General features: G+C 39.7%; 1 protein-coding gene across 6 annotated transcripts in view; it reads left to right on the top strand.

Moving 5' to 3' along the window:
- The window catches only part of bnc2 (basonuclin zinc finger protein 2), a 756,635-nt gene that overhangs the window by 331,099 nt on the left and 403,805 nt on the right, over positions 1 to 21,731 (top strand). The window contains exon 1 of one of the 6 annotated variants that reach the window (XM_060839994.1): positions 1,596 to 1,662. The exons of the other annotated variants lie outside the window; for them this stretch is intronic. Within the exon in view, the coding sequence (XP_060695977.1) occupies positions 1,660 to 1,662 (3 nt within the window). The 5' untranslated portion in view covers positions 1,596 to 1,659. Of the gene's footprint in view, positions 1 to 1,595; positions 1,663 to 21,731 lie in introns of those variants that run through there. 6 annotated transcript variants of the gene reach the window in all.

Below are 21,731 nucleotides of genomic sequence, written 5' to 3'. Positions count from 1 at the left end.
ACTTTATTTCCTTTGAAAATGCACATTTCATAAGTGTAGGTTTGTGGAAACATGTTACTGATTACGGTTAAAGTGAAGCATTCTCCTGTCTTTCATCAAGAGACATCTGTATCATAAAACTGTACAGCACAGAATGAGGTCATTTGGTCCATTTGTGCTGGCTTTGAGAAAGCTTTAGCCAATTAGCCCAGGCCTTTCCCTGTAATCTTTCACAGAACTTTCCTCTTGTGGGCTCATAGTAATGGGATGGTTGGCTGTTTCAGTGGAAGGTAGGCGATGGCTGTGGACTGTGTTTGAAAGATAAGACCATATTCTGCTTTGAACGGGGCAATCCCGCCCCGTACAATTCTGGACAACTCTCAAGTTAACCTATCCCCTAGCAAGCTGAATCTCGGTCTGGTGCGTTGCATCCTTGTAACACTCTATATTACCCACTGAAATGAAGTTCTACTTTCTCTTGCAGCCCCCAGAGAGTACGGCATGGCTGATAGGACATAATTCATATTCGGAATAAACAGTTGGAATCCGGAATCTCATGTAAAAGAATACATGTGAACGAATTGTAGATTTGTACCTGTTACATGAATATTTGGCCATTCTGTGCATATGCATCTGTGTGTGTTTTCTGATGCTTGTGTGTTTATCTACATGTTGACCTCTCCACCTTATTCTACTGAATTTAAGTCCATTTAGAACTTTACTTTTTGTCTTTATTTGATGTAATGTTTTGGGTGTTCCACTCTTCCTCATTTCAGTGACTAGATTTAGTTTATTTCTGACTTGATGTAACATGTGAGCCTATGGAGAACACTCTCAGAGCAGAAAATGATGGAGAATATTGACAACTAACAGTAACAGAGAATGGGTGCCTGAAGAGTTAATACAATAACTGGAAAGGAACTCGTACAGTAGTTTCCTACAACAGCTAGCTCTAAAGTCTGGTCACTCTGAACTGTCGCGACTCTTAACTTCTGTCTGCAGTAATGAAGTCTGTGTGTAAGTGACACATATATCACAACCCTGTCACAATCCTGATGCAGAGCAGAGTTCAGAGAAAGCAGCTCACTGTAGCTCCGGGAGGTCAATGGAGGAAGGAATGCTTTCTCGCTGGTATTCCTGCAAGTTGCTCTTCTGGTCTGAATGAGCACAGTGCAGAGGTTCCTTGGCAATGTTTGATAGCAGGATGATGTAGTCTGTTGTGACTTACTGCATTCCATTCAGGTTAAACTAGGGAAATGGCATTGTGTTAAGATTCCAAGTCGCATGAATGTTTTATTGCCACAAGTGCGCTCAGTTCTCGAGGGACGAAGGGGAGGTGTGGGGGGGGAAGACAGTTCAGGAACTGCCAGCAGAATACTTCCTTGGAAAATGTTACCACTGGTGCAAGAGACTGATTTGCTGTGACAGTCACTTTAGGAGGATTTCACATTGCTTAACAGTGGCTGTTTAAAATCTCGCAGTTGAGACAATTAACTGTTGAAGGAAATATGACGATCTGCATGCAAGGGGCTGGGAGGTAGGGAGAAGGAATGTGCCAGAGTGGAGCAGAGTTGCCTGTTTGTCAAAATGCCAGAAAGCCTAAAGCTGTTTTTGCAGTCTGCTACAGGCCGCGAGTGATCTGTTAACTGTGTACAACTGTCTGGGAGGCCTCTGCAGCTCATGGTACTGTATGTTACCGGAATACTCCCTCATTCCTTCTCTTTTTCTCTCCCTTTCTCTCTCTCACTCTCTCTCTCACTCACCCTCACCCTCTTTGGAAAGAAGGCAATACGATAGCGAAATTGAAAAAGTATATGAAGCATTTTAAGAGCTCTGCTTAAATGAGTGGCGTTCAATTATTTATTAGATGCATTGTTGAATAAATAAGGGGCTTACTCGATAGATAAATGTTGGCTTTGGGGCAGAAAGTTTGAACTTGGATTGACGAGACATGGATGTGTTGTGAACTGCGGCAGTTTGCAGTAAAACAGTTTCAATGAAATTGTGCCCCAAATTGTATTTTGCAAAATACATTTTTTTTGCCTTAAAGCGTGTTGCTGTAATGTCGTTCCCTGTCGTTCTGTGTAAATGAAATACCAGCTTCAGTAAGTTTTGTTCAGTAAGGGAACGCTGTTTGGATTCTTAATTTGCTGCATTTTCTCGCTCCCAAATTTTCATTGCGATTTACAGTCCTCCGTCCCCTTCCTTTCCCTGCTCCCCTTACCACCTCTTCCCCGGGGTCGCATTTTTCACCTGACCTCCAGCTATTTGACCATGGGAGGCAGCTAGACAATGTGCCCTGGGATGACATTTTTCACGTATCCAGCATGGATTTGGCCACTTACCTGGATAGGAAGAGAACTAACTTTACGTGTAGCTACAATGCGTAACTAATGTGCGAATAGTTTTTCTTAAAAAAAAATTATTTTGTTTAACCACAAGCAAAATATGAGAATTTCCTAGTCCAAAATTTCCTGGAGTGGGTCAGCTCGGGACATACCGTGTTAGATTTTCTGACCCCCTTCGGCCCTTTACCTTGATGGGAGTGGGAGATGATAATGGCGCACAAGAGCCATGTGTGGCATTTGGGGATTTCTGTGAACAACTTGAACCCAAGAAATTTAACGAGTGAGAAAGAAAGTGGAATCATTGAAAGCGAGATTGATTAGTGGCAACTCGCACTGGCAGATAAATAAGGATCCAGAATGAAGTATTAGATCAGGAAAGAGTTTTTTTAAAAAAAGGAAAATCAAGATTTAAAAAAAACTCAACTATTTTGGATACACAGGAATGAGTTTCAACTGTTTACAATATTCTATTTCTGGGACACAGAGATTTAACAGCATTGTAGAAACATTCTCCTTTTTGAAAGTTTGAAAGTCTCATTATTACATGGTTATGTACCACACCTAACTTTCTGTTGGGAATTTATTGAGCAATTGCAATAACCTGTGGTAGTGTACAATTTAAGGGAAGCTCTCCCTCTCCCTTATAAGTTGCTGATGCTGTACTGATTTAAAAACAATGAGTCACAGCAAACCTGGCTTTTGGAACCATGTGAATTGAGGTGAATTCAGAATTACAACTTGCTGTGGCCCAACTTTGTTTGAAAATGATAGTCCTGTCTCAGTGAGCCATATTGTTAGTTGGGCAAAACCAACACGCAAGGCTTGATGTCTCTACAATGTGGGGCTGCATGGATTAGGGGAATGTCATTTGGATGTTGTTGGGAGAATGGACACAGGCTCAGTACATGCTGACAACTGCCTAACGTGCCAGGGTTTCACATTATCGCATGGTTTTCTTCATGCCTGTGGCTATTGAGATTGTAATGTAATACATGTGTCTTGTGTATGTGTAGAATGGGATGGTTATTGAAGGAATTATTCAATTCATCAATGTGTATTTGTTAAGGTAAACATTTAACCCATTTTGCAAGTGTCTAAATGGCAAAGGGTATGGTTCTGAGGAGTTATGTCCTTCTCTACCTGCACCTGTTTCTATCAGATTTGTTAATAGTAAGTTAAGGGAAATGTGATTCTTACCCCAGAGAAGAATCCAAAGCTGGCAAGGTTTAGCTCAGTTGGTTGGATAGTTGGTTTATGATGCACGGTGATGCTAATAGCATGGGTTCAATCCCTGCACCAGCTGACGTTACCATGAGTGGTCCTTCCTCTCAACCTCGTCCCTTGCCTAAGATCTGGTGACCCTCAGGTTGAATCACCACCAACCACCCCTCTCTAATCAGAGAGCAGCCCTGTGGTCTGGTAAGACTAAGGCAAATGTGGAATGTTGATTTCTGTGCTCTAATTATCCACCTTTTGTAGCAAAAATCTAGCCCATGTATTTTTTTTCCTTTATGCAAAAGCACTATATTGCTACACTTTCTAACGCAAATCATTTGAAAACTTGAGCCCTTGAGAATGATGCTGCTGAGGTGACAGTGCCCTTTTAAATCAGAACAACGATGAAATAATAATACAGCTTCTTAGATGCAAGCAATCTTGTTTTTATCTCTTGTCTGTATTCTAGGGCCTACTGCTGTTATTAGGTCTATTAAAAAGGTATCTACTATTGCCAATTAAGCATTAATGTTACCAAGAGAGATGTTTACATCATTGTGTGTCTTTTAGTTATCTCTAGCATCACAGGCATGGAAAGAAGCCATTTGGCCCATCATGTCTGTGTGGTCTCTGTTCAAGATTTATCCATTCATTTCGACTACATTTTTATCATTCCCTATAACACAGTAATTTTCTCCCTTTCAAGTATTCATCCAATTTCCTTTTAGAATTTATTTTCACTACCTTTCAGGCAGCACATGTAAGATTATGACAATTTACTCCACTAAAAATGAATTATCTTTATTTCCTCTCTGTTTCTTTAATCATCTTACATTTGTGGCCTTGGATTATTGACCCTCCTACCAACTTCTGCCTTGCCTTCTTGTTAGTTTCCATATTGGCGATCATACCTTCAGTCCTTTTGCCTCAAATGCTGCCATTTACTCTACGTCTCCACTCCCTCACTGTTGAACTCCATTCATAAAATGCCACTCTTTCAACCAACATTTAAAAAATTTCTCTTCTGGTTCAGGGTCCACTTTCTACTCTTCTTATTGACTTGAGTGTTTTGAGATGCTATTCTATATGAATGCTATAAATTATTATTCAGTTGGTTAATATTGCCAGAAATTAGTCAGTTTTGATATCTTGAACTGCTGATTACGGAACATATGGGAGTAGATATCTGAAGTGCATTCTTATTTTGGTCAAATTGTTAACAGAAAATCTTATTTGTGATGTTGAAATAAGTGAGCACACCACACAGCTTCTAATCTTTTGCAATAAATGTGATCATTAATAATTTTGAGGGTGATGTGGAAAAGATATCCTCCCTTTCAGAACTAAAATCATTTCTGTGTTTGTAAGTATTTAAAATATCCTCAGTCAAAATGATAAAACTCCTGAAATTAAATTTCTGCCAGGCATTTATTAAGACACATTAATGTCTGTCACATATAATCACTTAACTTCTTGTACCTTTTTTGGAGCATTTAAAAAAAGTCATGTTCTGACTTCCTCACAATTATGATGAAAAGGTTTATGGGGTCATAAACTTAATGACCAATTGACTGTGAAGCAGAACCTATTTTATAAGCAACCTGCAAAATATGGCGTGCGCACTAGACCCTGTGGCCACAGTAATTGTTCCACAGACTGTTATTGTTAAGGGGTCATTTGCCTTTTATTTTTTGATTGTTTGAATTCAAAGGCTATTAAAACATCAGCTGCTAAAAGGAGAAGGATTCTACTCATGTCATGTCATATCTGCTCGACATTAAATAGACAGTATACTGGTGATGTCGGTCTTTTGGTGAGCATTTGCAGCTCCATCATTGTAGCAGTGCAGCTCCCTCATTGAGTACCAGTCACATTGCAAATTCTGGTCTTAGCTTCTGAAAGGTGTGATAGAATGCTAATGTGATAGTTGTGCCTCAATGAGCAACACTCTTGCCTCTGAATCAGATGGTTGTGGGTGCAAGCACCATCCAGAAAGACATGAGCACAAAAGTCTCTGTGACGCCCTCGTGCTCTCCTGAGGGACTGCTGCAGTGTAGAAGGCGCTGCTTTTTTTGGTCAGGCTTGAAACCGATGTATCATCTGTCATTCCAGGTGAATGTAAAAGATTTTTGTTATGCAGTTTTTAAACAAGGTCCAGAGAGTTACTCTGGCCAATGCTTGTCTCTCAGTTAACATAATGGAAAAAAAGACTGTGGGCATCATCACATTTCTATTTGTTGGAGATGGATGTGCACGTATTGGCTTCTTATTAGTGGCTTTACAATAATTATGAACTAAAAACAGAAGTTACTGGTAAACCTCAGCAGGTTTGGCAGCATCTGTGAAGAGAAATCAAAGTTAATGTTTTAGGTCCTCAGTTTTGAGGAAGGGTCACTGCACCCAAAACATTAACTTTAATTTCTCTTCACAGATGCTGCCAGACCTGCTGTGCTTTTCCAGCAACTTCTGTTTTTGTTTTGGATTTACAGCATCCGCAGTTCTTTCAGTTTTTATTACAATAATTACTTTACTTCTTAAGAAGTACTCTGGCTATTTGTGTGATGTGACATCATGAAGTGTGAAAATCTATGTTTCTGGATCAAGAAAAACAGCATTTTTCTGTTGAAAATGTTCAGATCAACTGGGTTCAAGCCAGGTTATTCGGGGATGATTTCAGAAAGCACTTCTTCACATAAGTCAGTGGAAGTCTTGAGCTCTCTGCTCCTAAAAAATGCTTGGGGAGGGGGTTGAATCAACTAAACATTTCAAAATTGTGACTTAGATTTTTATTGGCTAAGAATATGAAAGATTTGAGATGCAGGTCAGCCATCTAATTGAATGGCACCACATTGCTTGGGGGCTGAATGGCTTTTGTTCATATGCAATTTCTGTAGCAAGCAGAATGCAGAAAGAAAATCGACTCTTTAAAATTTTCTTTGAATAGCTCGGTATATTAGTTGTAACAAAAAATTGGACATTGGCAAAATTTGGCTGATATTTAAGAATCATCTATTTGAGCAACTTAGAGTCTGTTTGCTTTTAGATTTGTTATGGGGAAATCATAGAATGGATGGTTTGGGTGATCAGTAGTGGGACTGTGGGATTCAGGCAATTGGAGGCCATGAAATAGAACTTCCAGGAGGGAGGGTTCTGATTGCCAGTTAGTATTTAACAAAAAGAGAGAAAGACCTGGTTTTGTTCTCAGAATCCCCCAAATTGTCTCACAGCCAATGAAATAATTTTGAAGTGTAGTCACTGGCAACCAATTGACACACAGTACACTCCCATCAACAGCATTGTGATGACTATCAACTAATAGTGGTGTTGGTGAGCCAATCGAGTCTCTGCTAAGATTGAAATGATTCAAAATTATGTTGAAGCAGTTTTCTCAGTCATCCAAATGACTTCTAAATCTGGCTGTGTGACAAATCACAGTTGTATTGCATTATGTTTTTCAGTGTGCAATGTTTTGTTTGATATTACACACAGTAAGAGGTGATTTGGGGTCAGTCGTGACGATAGTTTTATGTAGTACATCTCAGGGGGTGATCTAGATTTGAGACCTAACCATCTAACATCACAGAAAATAACCTGGGGTTTGTACTGGGGAGTATTTGACATTGCTTACTGTAGAAGAGGAGTGTTTTGTATTGAGTACAATGATATTCAAGGAATAACCCATACTGCAGAACTCTATCTACATTGCTTACAATCTAAAAAATTCATCTTTTCTTCTTTCTGTCCCAGGAGAGACAGATTCCTCTTCAATAATAACCTTCTTCAGTTTGAGGAGAGCAGCAGCTTCCTTTTCTTTCCTTTTCTACTGGGTCAACAATCCACTTTCACCTGTGAGATATTCCAGAGGTAACACTCTCTTTCTTAGAGAGAGGGAATTGCCTGTTTCTGATTGGGGGGAAAAAGACACTCATTTCTATAGCATCTGTCATCACTTAAGATATGCTAAAATGCTTTGCACCCAATGAAATACTTTATTACTGTGAGTCACACTTCAAAAATGTAGAAAGCCTGATGGTCAATATATGCATTACATACTCCAACAAACAGGTATATGACAGTGGCTGGAAAATCTGCTTGTGTGATTTTGGTTGAGAGATTATTGTTTAGGATAGCAGAAGACAATCCTTTGCCCTCCTTCAGATAATGTCATGGAATATTTTATGCCTGTCCAAAAGGATAGTCAGAACCTTGATTTAAAAGCTCTCCAAAAAAAATGGCATCTCCAGCTGTGCAGTGTACTCTGATTACTGCCCCTGTGATGATGTAGCACTCCCTCAGCACTGATGGTGCGGCACTCCTATGCCATTCTCTGACTGTGCAGCATTCATATTTAGTGTCGCATTTAGCGCCTCAACTTGAATTTTCTGTCCCAGTCTACGGAGTATGACTTAAATCCATCACTGTGCAAAACAGAGGCAAAAGAACTGCCACCGTGTAAACAATAGGAATTAGACTGTAACTGTTGTAAAGAATTGAAGACTTTGAGCAGGAGATTTTATTACTTTATTTTTCTGGAGTGTGCTGTTGCCCATCTCTGTCTGACTGGGAACAATTTATAATCAACAGGAGGAATATCTTATGAGAGAAGTGAGTTCTCCAAGGGAAGATAGAGAAGTTCTTGGTATTCTTATGAATTCTGAATCGGGTTACATCTTAATAGTGTTATTAATTCAAGGAAACCATTATGGTATATGTTCTCAGTCACTGAAGTCATAGAATTCTAGTTATACAACATGGAAACAAACCCTGCAGTCCAACTTATTCTCGCCGGCAAGACATACCAATCTAACCTCGTCGCCTTTAGTCCAAATCCCTCTATACCCTTCCTATTCATATACCCATCCGATGTCTTTTAAATGTTGTAATTGTACTCACATCTACCACTTCCTCTGGCAGCTCTTTCCAGACATGCACCACCTCTATGTGAAAACACTGTCCCTCAGCTCCTTTGTATATCTTTCCCCTCTCACCTGAAACCTATGTCTTCTAGTTTTAAATTCCCCCACCCTAGATTGGTAATTTATCCTTTCCATGCCCCTCATGATTTTATAAACCTCCTGAGGTCACCCCTCAGTTTCAGCCACTCCCGAGAAAAAAGCTGCAGCCTATTCGGCCTCTCCCAAAAGTGCAAACCCTCCAATTCTGGCAACATTTTGTAAATCTTTTCTGTATTATTGCAAATTTAACAATATCCTTTCTTTAGAAGGACCGGATTCTAAAAATGACCTCACCAATGTCCTGTAAAGCTACAACATGACTTTCCAAGGCAAGTCTGCCAAATATTGTCTTCACCACCCAGTCTCACTGCAACTCCACTCTCAAGGAACGATACGCTTGCAGCCCTCAGCCTCTTTATTTGGCAACACTCCATAGGGCAGTACCATTTACTGTACATGTCCTGTGCTAGTTTGCCTGACCAAAGTGCAGCAACACCAACTTACATGAATTAAACTCCATCTGCGACTCCTTGGCCTATTGGCCCATCTGATCAAGATCCCATTGTTTATGGAGTTAATGGTCTTCACTGTCCATTGCACTTCACTGGAGTCATCTACAAACTTATTAACCATGCCTCCACATCCATGTCATTTATTTATATATATATATATATAAAATAAAAAGCAGTGGACCCAGCACTGATCCTTGTGGCACACTACTGGTCACAGGCCTCCAGTCCAAAAAACATCCCTCCACCACCACCCTACACCAACTACCTTCAACCCAATTTTGTATCCAATTAGCTAGCTCCCCATGGATCCTATGTGATCTAACCTTACTAACCAGTCTGCCAGGTGGAATCTTGTTGAATGCTTTGCTGAAGTCCATATAGTGTATGTCCACTGCTCTGCCTTCATCAGTCTTCTTTGTCAGTGCTTGAAAATGCTCAATCATGTCAGTGAGACACAATTCCCCTGCTACGAATCCATGATGACTCTCCATAATCAGTACTTGTCTTTCCAAATACGTGTAAATCGTATCCCTCAGAATCCCCTCCAACAGCTTATTTGCTCCTGGCATAAGGCTCACCAGTATGTCGTTCTCTGACTTTTCCTTACAGCCTTTCTTAAATAATAATAACACATTAGCCAAACTCCAGAGTTCTAGTGCCTCACCCATGGCTGTCGATGATACAAATATCTCAGCAAGGGACTTAGCAATCTCTTCCTTAGCTTCCTGCAAGATTCTGGGAAATACCTGATCAGGTCCTGGGGATTTATCTACCTTGACGCGTTTTAAGACCTCGAGCACCTCCTCTTCCATTATATGGACACTTTTCAAGCTATCGCTATTTATTTCCCCAAGTTCTCTACCTTCCATGTCCTTCTCCACACTAAATACTGACCAAAAATACTCATCTAATATCTCACTCATCTCCTATGGTGCCACACATCGATGGCCTTGTTGATCTTTAAGAACCTTATTCTCTCCCTAGTTGCTGTTTTGTCCCTAATGCATTTATAGAATCTCTTTGGATTCTCCTCAATTTTATTTGTCAAAGTTAGCTTATGTCCTTTTTTTTGCCCTCCTGATTTCCGTCTAAAGTATACTCAAACAGCCCTTTATATTCTTCGAAGTATTCACTTGATCCCAGCTGTCTGTACCTCATAAATACCTTCTTTTCTCTTAAGCCTCAATTGCTCTAGTCATCCAGCATTCCCTGCACCTACCAGTCTTGCCCTTATCATTAACAGGAACATATTGTCTCTGAACTCTCATCTCATTCTTAAAGGCCTTTCACTTCCTAACCATCCCTTTACCTGCAAATAGCCACCCTCCAACGTTAACTTCTTGATCAGTTCCATCCTTTTCCACAGCTATGTTAAAACTAATAGAATTAAGACCATTTGCCACATAGTGTTCCACCACTGACACCTCAGTCACTTGCCCTGCCTTATTTCCCAACAGATCAAATATTGCTCCTCTCTAGTAGGTGCATCAGCATATTGAACAAAATAAGTTCTGGTGTAAATTTCCATAAAATTTAAATGAGGTGTTTCCTGTAATTAATGAACATTTGCTGCTGCTCTCTGCTCTGAATTGTAATTAACTGTGATCACGCATGTTTAGTGATGACAGTACTTCTGTAATGGTTTGACAAGCTGGTGAGATTATGTCAGGTTACAAAACAACCTACAGCACATGGCAGAGATGTCAGGCTGGTTAGCTCAGGAAACTGAGGGGGAGGCACACAAGTGACATACATCAATGACTGTATACAGTGAATGTCTTCATTTGTGCATTTGTTGATCAAACCGGTACTGTATTAAAGAAGTTTCTTAAATTATATCCACATGGAATGTTACAGTGCAGGAGCGGCCATTTACTCCATTGTTCCTTTGCTGGCTCTTTGACAGAGCTTACTAAACAGTCCCTCTGCCTGCTCTATCCCATAACCTTGCAATTTTTTTTTCTCCTTTTCAGATATTTATCAAATTCTGTTTTGGAAGTATTTTTGAATTTACTTTCACCCCCTTTCAAGGAGTACATTCCAGATCACAACAACTTACAGCATAAAAGAAATGCTTCTTGATTTCCTCTCAGGTTTGTGTGGCTTAAATCTGTGATTTCTGGTAATTTTTGCTACTTGATGCAGCATTTCCTTATTGACTTTATTAAAACATTTCATTATCTTTAAACACCAGTATTAAACTCCATTGAACTTTCCCTGCTCTTTGTAGGACAGTTTGATTTTCTCTGATCTTTCATACTTGAAGTCCCTGCTCCTTGTATCTGGGTCAGATTTATAAGCTGTTTTACCACATGTGCACACACTGAAATGCAAAATATGCTGTTGGGTTGGTGTACATTTTACATGGAAGTGAAGAGAGATCAGATGTCCCAAACAAACCTGGGGTTAAGAGAGAATTTTGTATGAGACATGCTCAGAGACCGTAAAAGAAATTCAAAAATATGTTCAAGTCCCATCCCAAAGGCTTGAATGCACAACCTAGGCTGACAGTTCCAGCTTTGTTGCAGAAAGGTGCATTGTTGGAAGTTCTGTCAGTTAAATCTTTTTGCCCTGTGAGGTGAGAGATATTAAAGAACTACAGCCATCAATGGATGAAAGGCAGAGGAACACATTGGTGTTCTAACTAATATTTATTCCTCAACCAACATGCGTAGCAACACGAACATTTTGTTATCCCATTGCTGTTAGTGGAAGCTTAAACTGGTTTAATCACTTGCTATATTGCAACATTAACTACATTCCAAAAGCACTTGACCAACTGTAAAACACATTAAGTTTGTAAGGATTTAAAAGGTGTTAGGAAAATACAAATCTTCACTGAGGGTGATTCACCAAGGCTAACACCTGAGGTAATTGAGTAAGGTTTTGAATTCCAATAGCATCTTTTGTGACTTCAGGACATCCTTAAGTGCCTCGCAGAATATACTAATATGAATTCAGAAAGGAGCTCATATCAAAACTTGAAATCTGTATAATTTATTGTCTGGGTGCCAACTTCAAACACTTGTTTTTGTGTGATACTATTTGCCAGCATCCTGTGAAAGACAAGCTGCTCTTTTCTGCTGCTGCAACTTCAGTACCAGCATCTTAGAGACCTGCATTGTTCTACTAGAACCCATTCCTTTATCCGGGTTAATCCGTATGTTCACCAAGACATTGTTTTATAAGTCTGCTAGAACTTGACTTCTGGATCACAATTCTACTTTAAAGAGTTCTGCTACTAAAGTAGCTGATTTGTACAAAGTTAAATTATAACATTTAGTCTGTTATGCTCACTAAAACAGCTCAAACGCTCCATGATTTCATTGTGAGAGATGGTCATACTTCCAGTAATTGCTAATCCCACTTTAAATCCACCTTGAAATTTTACCTCCAGTGGTCTAGGATAGCATTACCATTCCCTGCTTGCTCAGCTGATCTCTGAGTGGAAGTTGCCGTATTAGGGATGTTTTATGATGTGGACTAAGCACCGCTGGCAATTAGGGCAAGACTGAGACTGTCAGAACTCGGATTACCAGATATTGGGAATACCATGAAATGGGAATGTATCACTCTCCTGCCAAGCATATCCTGTTATGATTGGCAATATGCTGATAATTGGAAACCGGAAAAAAAAACTGAAGTATAATATATTTGACTGGATTGTTGATCAGTAAGAAATGATTGGTTTTACTACCATTCTGCAATGAAAGTTCCTACACAGACAGACTCGCATTCACAGGGATAATGAAAGTTTTACAATCAGTGTGCATCCTCACTGATGAAAGTTCCAGACTTGAAAGAGCAGTGCACTTCATTGGGTGTGTCAATGTCTGAGAGCCCTCATCTCTGCAATTTACTGATATCAAAACAGAAATGCAGGGATTACATAGCTGGAGTGGAGTCTCTCTAAATAGAGAAATGCCAAGGTAACATTTTGTCCCAACTTAAAATTAACCTAACTTTCAATTTCAAAAACTGATGGACCTACTGTATATTGCCAACATTTGACTTAATTTCAGTTTCCCAGTATCTCTGTGTTATAAAATCTTAGATTCCAAGTAGGTCATCATTTGACCCATTTGAGCCTGATATAACTATCCAATAAGTTCCACTCCTTTTCTCCATAATCCTGCAGATTGTTTCCTTCAGATTGAGTGGTTCGTTGGCTCAGTGGTTAGCGCTGCTGCCTCTCAGCACCTGGGACCCAGGTTCGATTCCTGCCTCAGGTGACTGTCAGTGTGGGGTTTGCACGTTCTCCCCTTGTCTGCTAGGGTTTCCTCGGTCCTCCAGTTTCCTCCCACCGTCGAAAGATGTGCAGGTTAGATGAATTGGCCAAGCTGAATTACTGATAGTGTTCAAGGATGTGCAGGCTGAGTACATTAGTCAGGGGTAAATATGGGACAGTGGGGTGAGGGAATGGGTCTGGGTGGGCTGCTCATCAGAGGGTTGGTGTGGACTTGTTGGGCCAAATGGCCTGTTTCCACACTGTAGGGACTCTAGGACTCTATTCATCTAATTTCCTTTCGCAAATTAACACTGAATCTGATTGCAGTGCTCTTTTAAGGCAATGAATTCCGAATTGTGACTGTTTATGTACAAAATGGCGTTTTGCTCATTTCTCTATCGGTCTGTGCTGTGGAACCAATCACGACCAGCCTCTGGTTATTGAGCACTACCATAAATCATCTTTTCTGTACTGGATCTAAAGGCTTGCTTGGCTAAAGTAGGGGAAGATGAATACAAATAAGCCTTAACAGGAAGAAGCACCTGTCTTAAAAAAAACTACATTTTATTGTTATCAAACAATAAATACAGGTTACACTAGCTGGTTACATAATTAATGGTTAAGTATTAACAGATGTGACACGGTGTGACCTCGGGATCTTGAGCTGGACTCCTGATTCTCCATCTGAGATAATGTGATATTATTAAATTGGGCGGAGCTTCTCACCGTTTCCAACATGAGCCCTTTGAGAACCATTACCTTACACAACATTCCCCACTGGTTCTTCAAAACATGTGGGTCAAATATAGGAGGCCAGCAGAGATTATGTATGAAAAGCAATATTCATGACTTCTATTCTGCAAGGTAGAAGGCAGTGACAGTGCATAGATGTGCTCAGTGTCCTCCGATGATTAGTCCCTGGGAGAGTAAGTTGTTAGAACAGAATGCAAATGAGACAATGTTTTGCAAAGTATCGCATTCTGTCCAGGTTGGCATTAATATAATACATTTATAGCTGAAACACATGACTACAGAATGTTAGGGAAAAATTCTGTAATTTAGTTAATCAGGAGCAATGGTTGAAGTTATTAATTTCCTTCAAATGTTATTCTCAAGCTCTACCTTTGCTAAGACTTGCAGCTCCCTATACACAAAACAAAATGATTTATCCTTGATGTTTGATAGTAATTATAGCAAGTTCTGGTTTTCATTTTGTATAATTTATAATATTCTTTTAAAAGTAGTTAATTATTTTCAACAAGCAATCCATGTTCAGTCAGGGATGGTGTAGCTCAGTGGCGTGACCCTTGTCCCATGCAGGATATGAGGCTGATTTTCTGACTTGCTGTGCGGTTGCTCCAGGTTACTTGGCAAATCAGGAGAGTGAGCAAATTCCATGTGTTTATCCATGATTTCACTTTTGAAATACAGCCTCCACGGACCGTTCTGAAAGGAAAATGACTCTTTAAAAATGTAGTAGTCAATGTGTCCACAATGTGCATGTGTGACACATGTTCCTTTTGTCTTTTCATCTGCTGCAACAGCCAGACAGTTTCCTGCCGTTTTCATTCCAGCAATTGACAAATGATTGCCAGATGTGAGCTCTTTCCAGTGATTCTTCCTCTCTCCAAACCTGTGGAGATCAGGTTATTTCATACTCCCTGTCCAGTTTATCTCCATTCGCATCTGCCACAGTTTAAAAGCAATGGCCTCCGTATGTGGGCATTCTAATCATCACAATTTCTTTCCCTCTTTCACTTTCTCTCATTTAAGGAATGAAGCAACACTGACAAAGCAACAAAGACCAGCTTCTGCATTTAATAAGTTAATCATTAGCACATTTTAATAGCTCGGTTACAAATAAGACAGAAATTGAATGCACAGCTATTAATGTCTCAGGTCATGAAATACAATGACAACAAGGCGAGGCCAAGACTAGAAAGAATGACATGGTTAATAAACTATAGCTGCCATAATTTCTTAGCAATAACTCTGAATTTTATGAGGAAGCTTGATTCCAAGTGTTTTGCTGAAATGAGTACAGTAACAATGATTTTGTTACCATTAGTTTGCTGGGTTTTTAATGACCGACCATAACTAAACTTGAAACCTGAATATTTACCACTGACAGCTCCCTGATTAAGGAGTTTAAAACATTCTGCACAATAATGACAGAGAAAAAAAAGTTGGCAGCAGTTTAGAGGATTGTTCAAACTCAGAGCCCAGGTGCATTCAGGCTGGGAGCAGGGGGTGCTGTTGTCAAGGGGAATTATTGAGAAGCCCTGTGCACTGTCAGGGGCTGGGAGGTGAACTTTAATACTGAATTCCTGAACACACCACAATTTCCTCCCACACTCCAGATACACACACACTCAGCAGACGAACCATAATAGAGAACTCCTGCTCATACACACATTGTCAAACACGCATGTAGACACATAAAGTACATTTTGACATAGAACCATATATCAGAGGTGTGATTGTTTCACCCAAAAATAAATTTGCAACGTGTTTACACCCAGATTCTCTCAATGTTTTGCCTTCAAGTACACGTTCATTCTCATTGATTTACAGTTTTAAAAATTACTTTGTTGCTATGTCCAAATATCAATGGATTAAGAGATTGGAATTGTTCTATATGTAATAATGCATTCCATCATTTATTTCACTAAATAGCTTTAAATGATGGCGCTGCTTATTGCAGGTTGGTAATTCTTTTGCAGAGTCAAACGAAAAACATCCTACATTTCCTGTCCATCAGAAACAGTAATTTGGGGAATGTATAAACTCCAATAAAAGTTTGCGAGAATCTGTGTGGGGCAGGCAACCTTTTTTCTTTAATGAATGTATTTTTAAACAGAATCTTCCACTTATCCTGCATTGCTGCGTGCAGGCCTTCTCACAGTGGGCTACCCATGGAGACAGTGCAGAGGGGAGTCACCCGGTCTGCACACTGAGGGAATGTCCTTGAGAAAATGGCTTGTCACCAGCCATCAATGGAGAGACTGCCGCAGTGGTCTCTGAACATCTGGCAGCTCAGCACAGGAAGCTGTGGCAAGGAGTAGGGGGGAGCAGTGTCATTAATTGTGATGAAATAATTTAAACCATCAGGAATAAATGAGGCTGTTAAGCTAAGTTCAGATTCCATTTGCTGTGCACACATGTTTCAGGCATCTTGCACTGAGCTTAAATTACAGTGCGACCTATCAGAACATAAGAGTCATGATCATTGTGTAAGGATTTCTTTTAGTTCTGTGCTGTTCTCCTGTTGTAAGACTGTTTATTTGCCCTTCTCTCCCCCTCCCCGTCCCCTAAATATGAACACCAGTAGTTGAGCTGATCAGAGGCCTCTCTCCAGAACAACCACTGAGACTCAGCACCTCGCCAGGCTTTCTTCCTCTTCAGTTAGCCTCTGTTTAAAATTGGAATCTTGTGATAGAAACAGAAAAACCTACCTTTACCCAGTGAATCAGTGTGTTCAGCACCATACCAGTCATTATCATTTCACCCTACATTTCTGTGACTGGGAATGTTTGTATTCAGGTAGAAAACTAAATAATTAGACACAGGACATCGGCAGATTGATTTTGCTTGAAATGGGCTACCCACTTTAATTTCTGGTGTTTTCTGCAAATTCACAGTTGTCAACAGGCAATATTATTTCCCCTGGCTGTCTTAAAAAGTGTCCAGTTGTTGTTTTCTGCCTGATTTCTGTCAGCCCTACATATAACTACATAGTGGAAAAAGAGTTATATCACGGGAAGAGCCCATTCAGCCCAATTGTGTTAGGAGCAGGTGAGGGGGCTGGTGATCACTTTTCTTTTTAAGCTCCTCTCAGCCAGTCACAACAAATATTTTCAATTCTTTTCTTAGCAAGCAGCTGTCAGACTTCAATTAAAATGTAATTAATCAAAATAAAGGAACCAAATTACAAGGTTTTCTTGTAAGTAATTTTACTATTTGCCAACCCTGAAAGCACTAAGTGTAGCATCAAACGCACATTAAAGGAAGATGATAAGTTTTAAAAAGAATTTTCTGGGACAGACAGGAAGAATAGACATTACAGTCTGAAAGAAAGTTTGAGTCTTTAAGGTGTTACATTTTAAATTTGTTGTTTAATTGTTGACTGGTATTCTGCTGCAGTGGCAAAGTTAGTAGATCTTGATTTCTTGTAAATGCTTAATGTCACAAATGCCTCTTTCATTAAAAACTGACTTTGAGGTTGGGGGAGATAGGCAGAGAAAAGCATGCATTGTCCTTGCTTTTATCAGTTTGTTTTTCTTTCAGTCTTTGCTGCTCAAAACTGCTGATGCTACAGGTCAACTTGTATGTTCCTGAGTACTGTCAAATGGCATGCTGTTAAATTCACGTATAATGGGAAATGATCATGTCGGTGTGAATTTCATGATGTTGACTCGGTTGGTTGGTTTCAGTTTTTTCAATAACATGGTAATGCAGCTAGTGATTGCTTATTCCATATGGGTTCCCTGGACCTGCCTCAATTGGTGCTCATGTGATCATAGACATTTTAAGTCAATATTTATCCTTTTTAGGAACTGTTTGTCCATGAAGGGACTCTCAAATCAATTGATGAAAGTTGAATGTTGATACTTTTACGATGACTGCTACGTGTTCCAAGTTCCACCCAGTTTCCAATTCATTGCAACCCATCAGAATATTCTCCCATTCCTTTCTCCTTTATTATACAAAGTGTGCCTGTAAATGCATCAGCTATTATTCCTTATACTCCACATTCTCTCCACTCCTAGGTAAATAAACTTTTCGTGAAATTTTGATCGATTCAGTTGCTGGTTTGCACTGCAGAGTAATGGCAATAGTGGCTTCAACTCCTTTAACTGGCTGAAGTTTCAATGAAGGTCCCTCTTTCTCAACCTCTCCCCTCGCTTGAGACATTGGGACCTCTAGGTTAAACCATCACCAGTCATCTCTCTGAGCAGCTCTGTGGTGTGATAGGATTATGGTTTCAATTGTAAATGGAAGCCTCTTACCTACAGCTGCCTATCAAACCCTTCCATAAGTTGAAATTTTTCTCATTATCTCAAGATAATTCCTCCTTGGGAGTTGTAACACCTCAGTTCTGATAGAAGTTTAGGAAACTTTTTTTTGTTGGCCTGTTTACAATGCCTTTTATCCTTTTTGTAACATGGAGACCAGAACTTTAGGTATAGTTGCTACACAAGGCCTTACAAGGCTGTATTTGGTCTCAATATTTAATAAACTTCTAGTATCCAAAGATTTTAAAATCTTTGTCAAACCAGAGAAAATAGAGATCTCCACATTCTATGGTTTTTCAAAATCTATTAAAGCAATTTGATACCAGTTTTCACAATGACTTCAGTTATCTGAACTGAGATTTTCATCTTGAATATTTTAGATTATTAGTGCACAGTGACTCTTGTTTCATGTGAAGCCCAAACGAACCAGCTTGGACTGACCTGAAGATCAACCCATATCAGTCGAACACAAGTGACACCTGTGTGATAAAAGCCTTCCTTCTAGTTCTATGGTAAAATTATTTTGCGTGCTTTATGCAATGCATCTGTCACCAAACACAATTTTGTCATGTTACAAGTGACTTCAAGCCCGCCCTGCAGAATTCTGAAAAATTATTTGTGACAAAGATGCAACATTAATTCTCACATCAGGGGAGACTTTGTGCTGGATCTTTGGAAAAGCTGCCCAATTAGTCCAGCTTCCCTATTCTTTCTCTTTGACCATGCAAATAATCCATTGCTATTATTTGTCCATTTGCTCTTTCAAAATTACTGTTCATCTTTTCATGAGACTTTTAGGGTCTGTTTCTGAACATACATCTCCCTGTAGTTTTTATCATTTTTTCAACTGTGTGACTCAGGGTCCAAAAAATAATTTTTACTAATTTACTCCACTAAAATCGCACATGATTTTGAACTACTATAACTGCCCTGACCTCCCTCCACCGCCGCCCCCCCCCCCGAACAGTTCCAGTTTCTTTCCAAATTAACTGATTCCCTCATACCTTCCTGTATAAGATTTCTAGTCTGCTTTACCCCACTGTGTGATGAGGCTGGGGCTGCCCTTTTACATGCTCCCTTGGCTCTTTGTGAGTGTCAGTTCTAAATTTCTATGACGTATTGAGCAATGAGTAACCCCACAGATCCAGCCCTGCTGTTGCCTTTTGTTGAAATTGGGTTTGAAAATAACCAGAAGATCTGACAGTCTGAAGGCTTGAAATGTAAACATGACGTTGGGCAAATTAGAAACAAAAACTTTAACGCCAGTCTTCAATTGTTCATTTTCAGGGGGTGATTAAGCTGTTGGTCATTTTATGTCCTAACCTGGCCTTATGTAACAACTGTCAAATTTAGTTTAATAATATTCCTGTGAAGCACGTAGAAATATTTAACAATGTTGGAAGTGCTATAAAAATGCAATAAAAACTGATAATGTTGGAAATGCACTGCACATCAGACAGCTTCTTTGAAGAAAGAGTTAATGTGTCAGGTTGATGGCCCTATTTCAGAACACTGTTATAAAATTGAGCTCCTTGTGGCATCTGTTGCTGCACATTTTAGATATCAAATACCTAATTACAACCACATGTACAATGATTTTTCTACATACATTTATATTAACATGTATGCTCGACAAGGCAATGGATTAACCATCCAATTCCTGCCTGCTGTGATGCGTACTGTGAAGCCAATTTCTCTATTTTTTGGGGGGATAGTTTGAGTATGTCCTGGGGAAGGGATTTCTGTGTTCAAGAAGCTTGAAACCAAGGATGTGTTGGACTAGTTCTGAAAAAGGACCATTGAGCTGTACCATTGACTGTGTATCTCTCTCTCTCTCGCTCTTGCTCTTGCTCCCTGTCTGTCTGTCTCTCTTTCTCGCTCTCCATGAAGGCTGCCTGACCTGTTGAGAACCTGCAGCATTTTTTGTTCTCATTTCAGATTTCCAGCATCTGTATATTTTGCTGCTATATTAATGCAGGTTCTTGTTGTAGTGATTCAATGAAAAATAAATATCTTGAAGAATCCAATTGTACAGGAAATTGCATGTGGCAACCTTTCTTTTTGTTCATTCACCTTGAGATGTTCTTGGGTAGTTTGGTGCACCATAAATGCAAATGTAATTCCTTCCTAAAAAACAAACACGTGTGGGACTGCGATTAACCTAAATGTATTAAATGGAAGGCAGCCAACACATCAACTTTGTTCTGTTGATGTACTATTTTTGAATTATTTCATTCAGCATGAAGTAACCATTATTGGTTATGTCTGTCAGAGAAGGACGTCATGTTAGGAGTGGTTAGCTCCATTCACAGCTAGCCTACACCCTTTAAAGGGAAATATTTTGGCAATCATGTTAGTAATCATGGACGGTGAGGGTGGTTATCTTAAAGTACAATGGCATATTAATTGGATGGGCCAGTGGGTTGAGGAGTGACAGATGGAGTTTAATTTAGATAAATGTGAGGTTTTGCGTTTTGGTAAGGCAAACAGGGCAAGAATTATACAGTTCATGGGGAGAGCCCAGGGGAGTGTTGCCAGACAGAGACCTAGGGGTGCAGGTGCATAGTTCTTTGAAAGTGAGGGGTCACAGGTAGATAGGATAGTGAAGAAAGGATTTGGCATGTTTGCCTCCATTGTTCTCTGCACTGAGTATAGGAGTTGGGATGCCATGTTAAGGCTGTACAGGATATTGGTGGGGCTATTTTTAGAATACTGCATTCAGTTCTGGTCTCCCTGTTACAGGAACAATGTTGTTAAACTTGAAAGGGTCAGAAAAGATTTACAAAGATATTGCTGAGAGTGGAGAGTTTGAGTTACAGGGAGAGGCTGAATAGGCTGGGGTTTTTTTCCCCTGGAGCATTGGAGGTTGAAGGCTGACCTTATAGGAGTTCATAAATTCATGAGAGGCATGGATAGGGTGAATAGGTTTTTTCTCCAGGGCAGATGATTCCACAACTAAAGGGCATAGATTTTAAGGTCAGAGGGGAAAGATTTAAAAGCGACCTGAGAGGCAACATTTTCAGGATGGTGTGTGTATGGAATGAGCTGCCAGAGGAGGTGGTGGAAGCTGGTACAATTACAACGTTTAAAAGGCATTTGGATGTGTACATGAATGAGAAGGGTTTAGAGGGATATGGGCCAAATGCTCGCAAATAGGACTAGAGAAGTTCAGGATATCTAGTTGGTGCAGATAAGTTGGACTGAAGGTTTATTTTAATGCTGTATAACTATGGCTCTAAGGTGACCCTTTTTTTCTATTGGCTCTGGTGAGTGACAGTATTCACCAAACTGTTGCAGATATCACATCCTCAAATGTTTCCCTATTCCCTATTTTGTTTTTTGTGAAATCAGTATCTTCTGTGCCAGTGCCAGACTAGTTGGTTTGTAAGTTACCTTGAAAATAAACTGCTGAAGTATTTGACCAAAGAGAAGTACAGAATCAAGACCATTGTTCATTGGGTATAACCTGCAAGATATAC

Source organism: Hemiscyllium ocellatum, chromosome 2, assembly GCF_020745735.1.
Source record: "Hemiscyllium ocellatum isolate sHemOce1 chromosome 2, sHemOce1.pat.X.cur, whole genome shotgun sequence".
In the NCBI taxonomy this organism is placed as follows: Eukaryota; Metazoa; Chordata; class Chondrichthyes; order Orectolobiformes; family Hemiscylliidae; genus Hemiscyllium; species Hemiscyllium ocellatum.
Note: the sequence above shows the minus strand (reverse complement) of the source record. Positions and strands in the feature narration are given on the sequence as shown.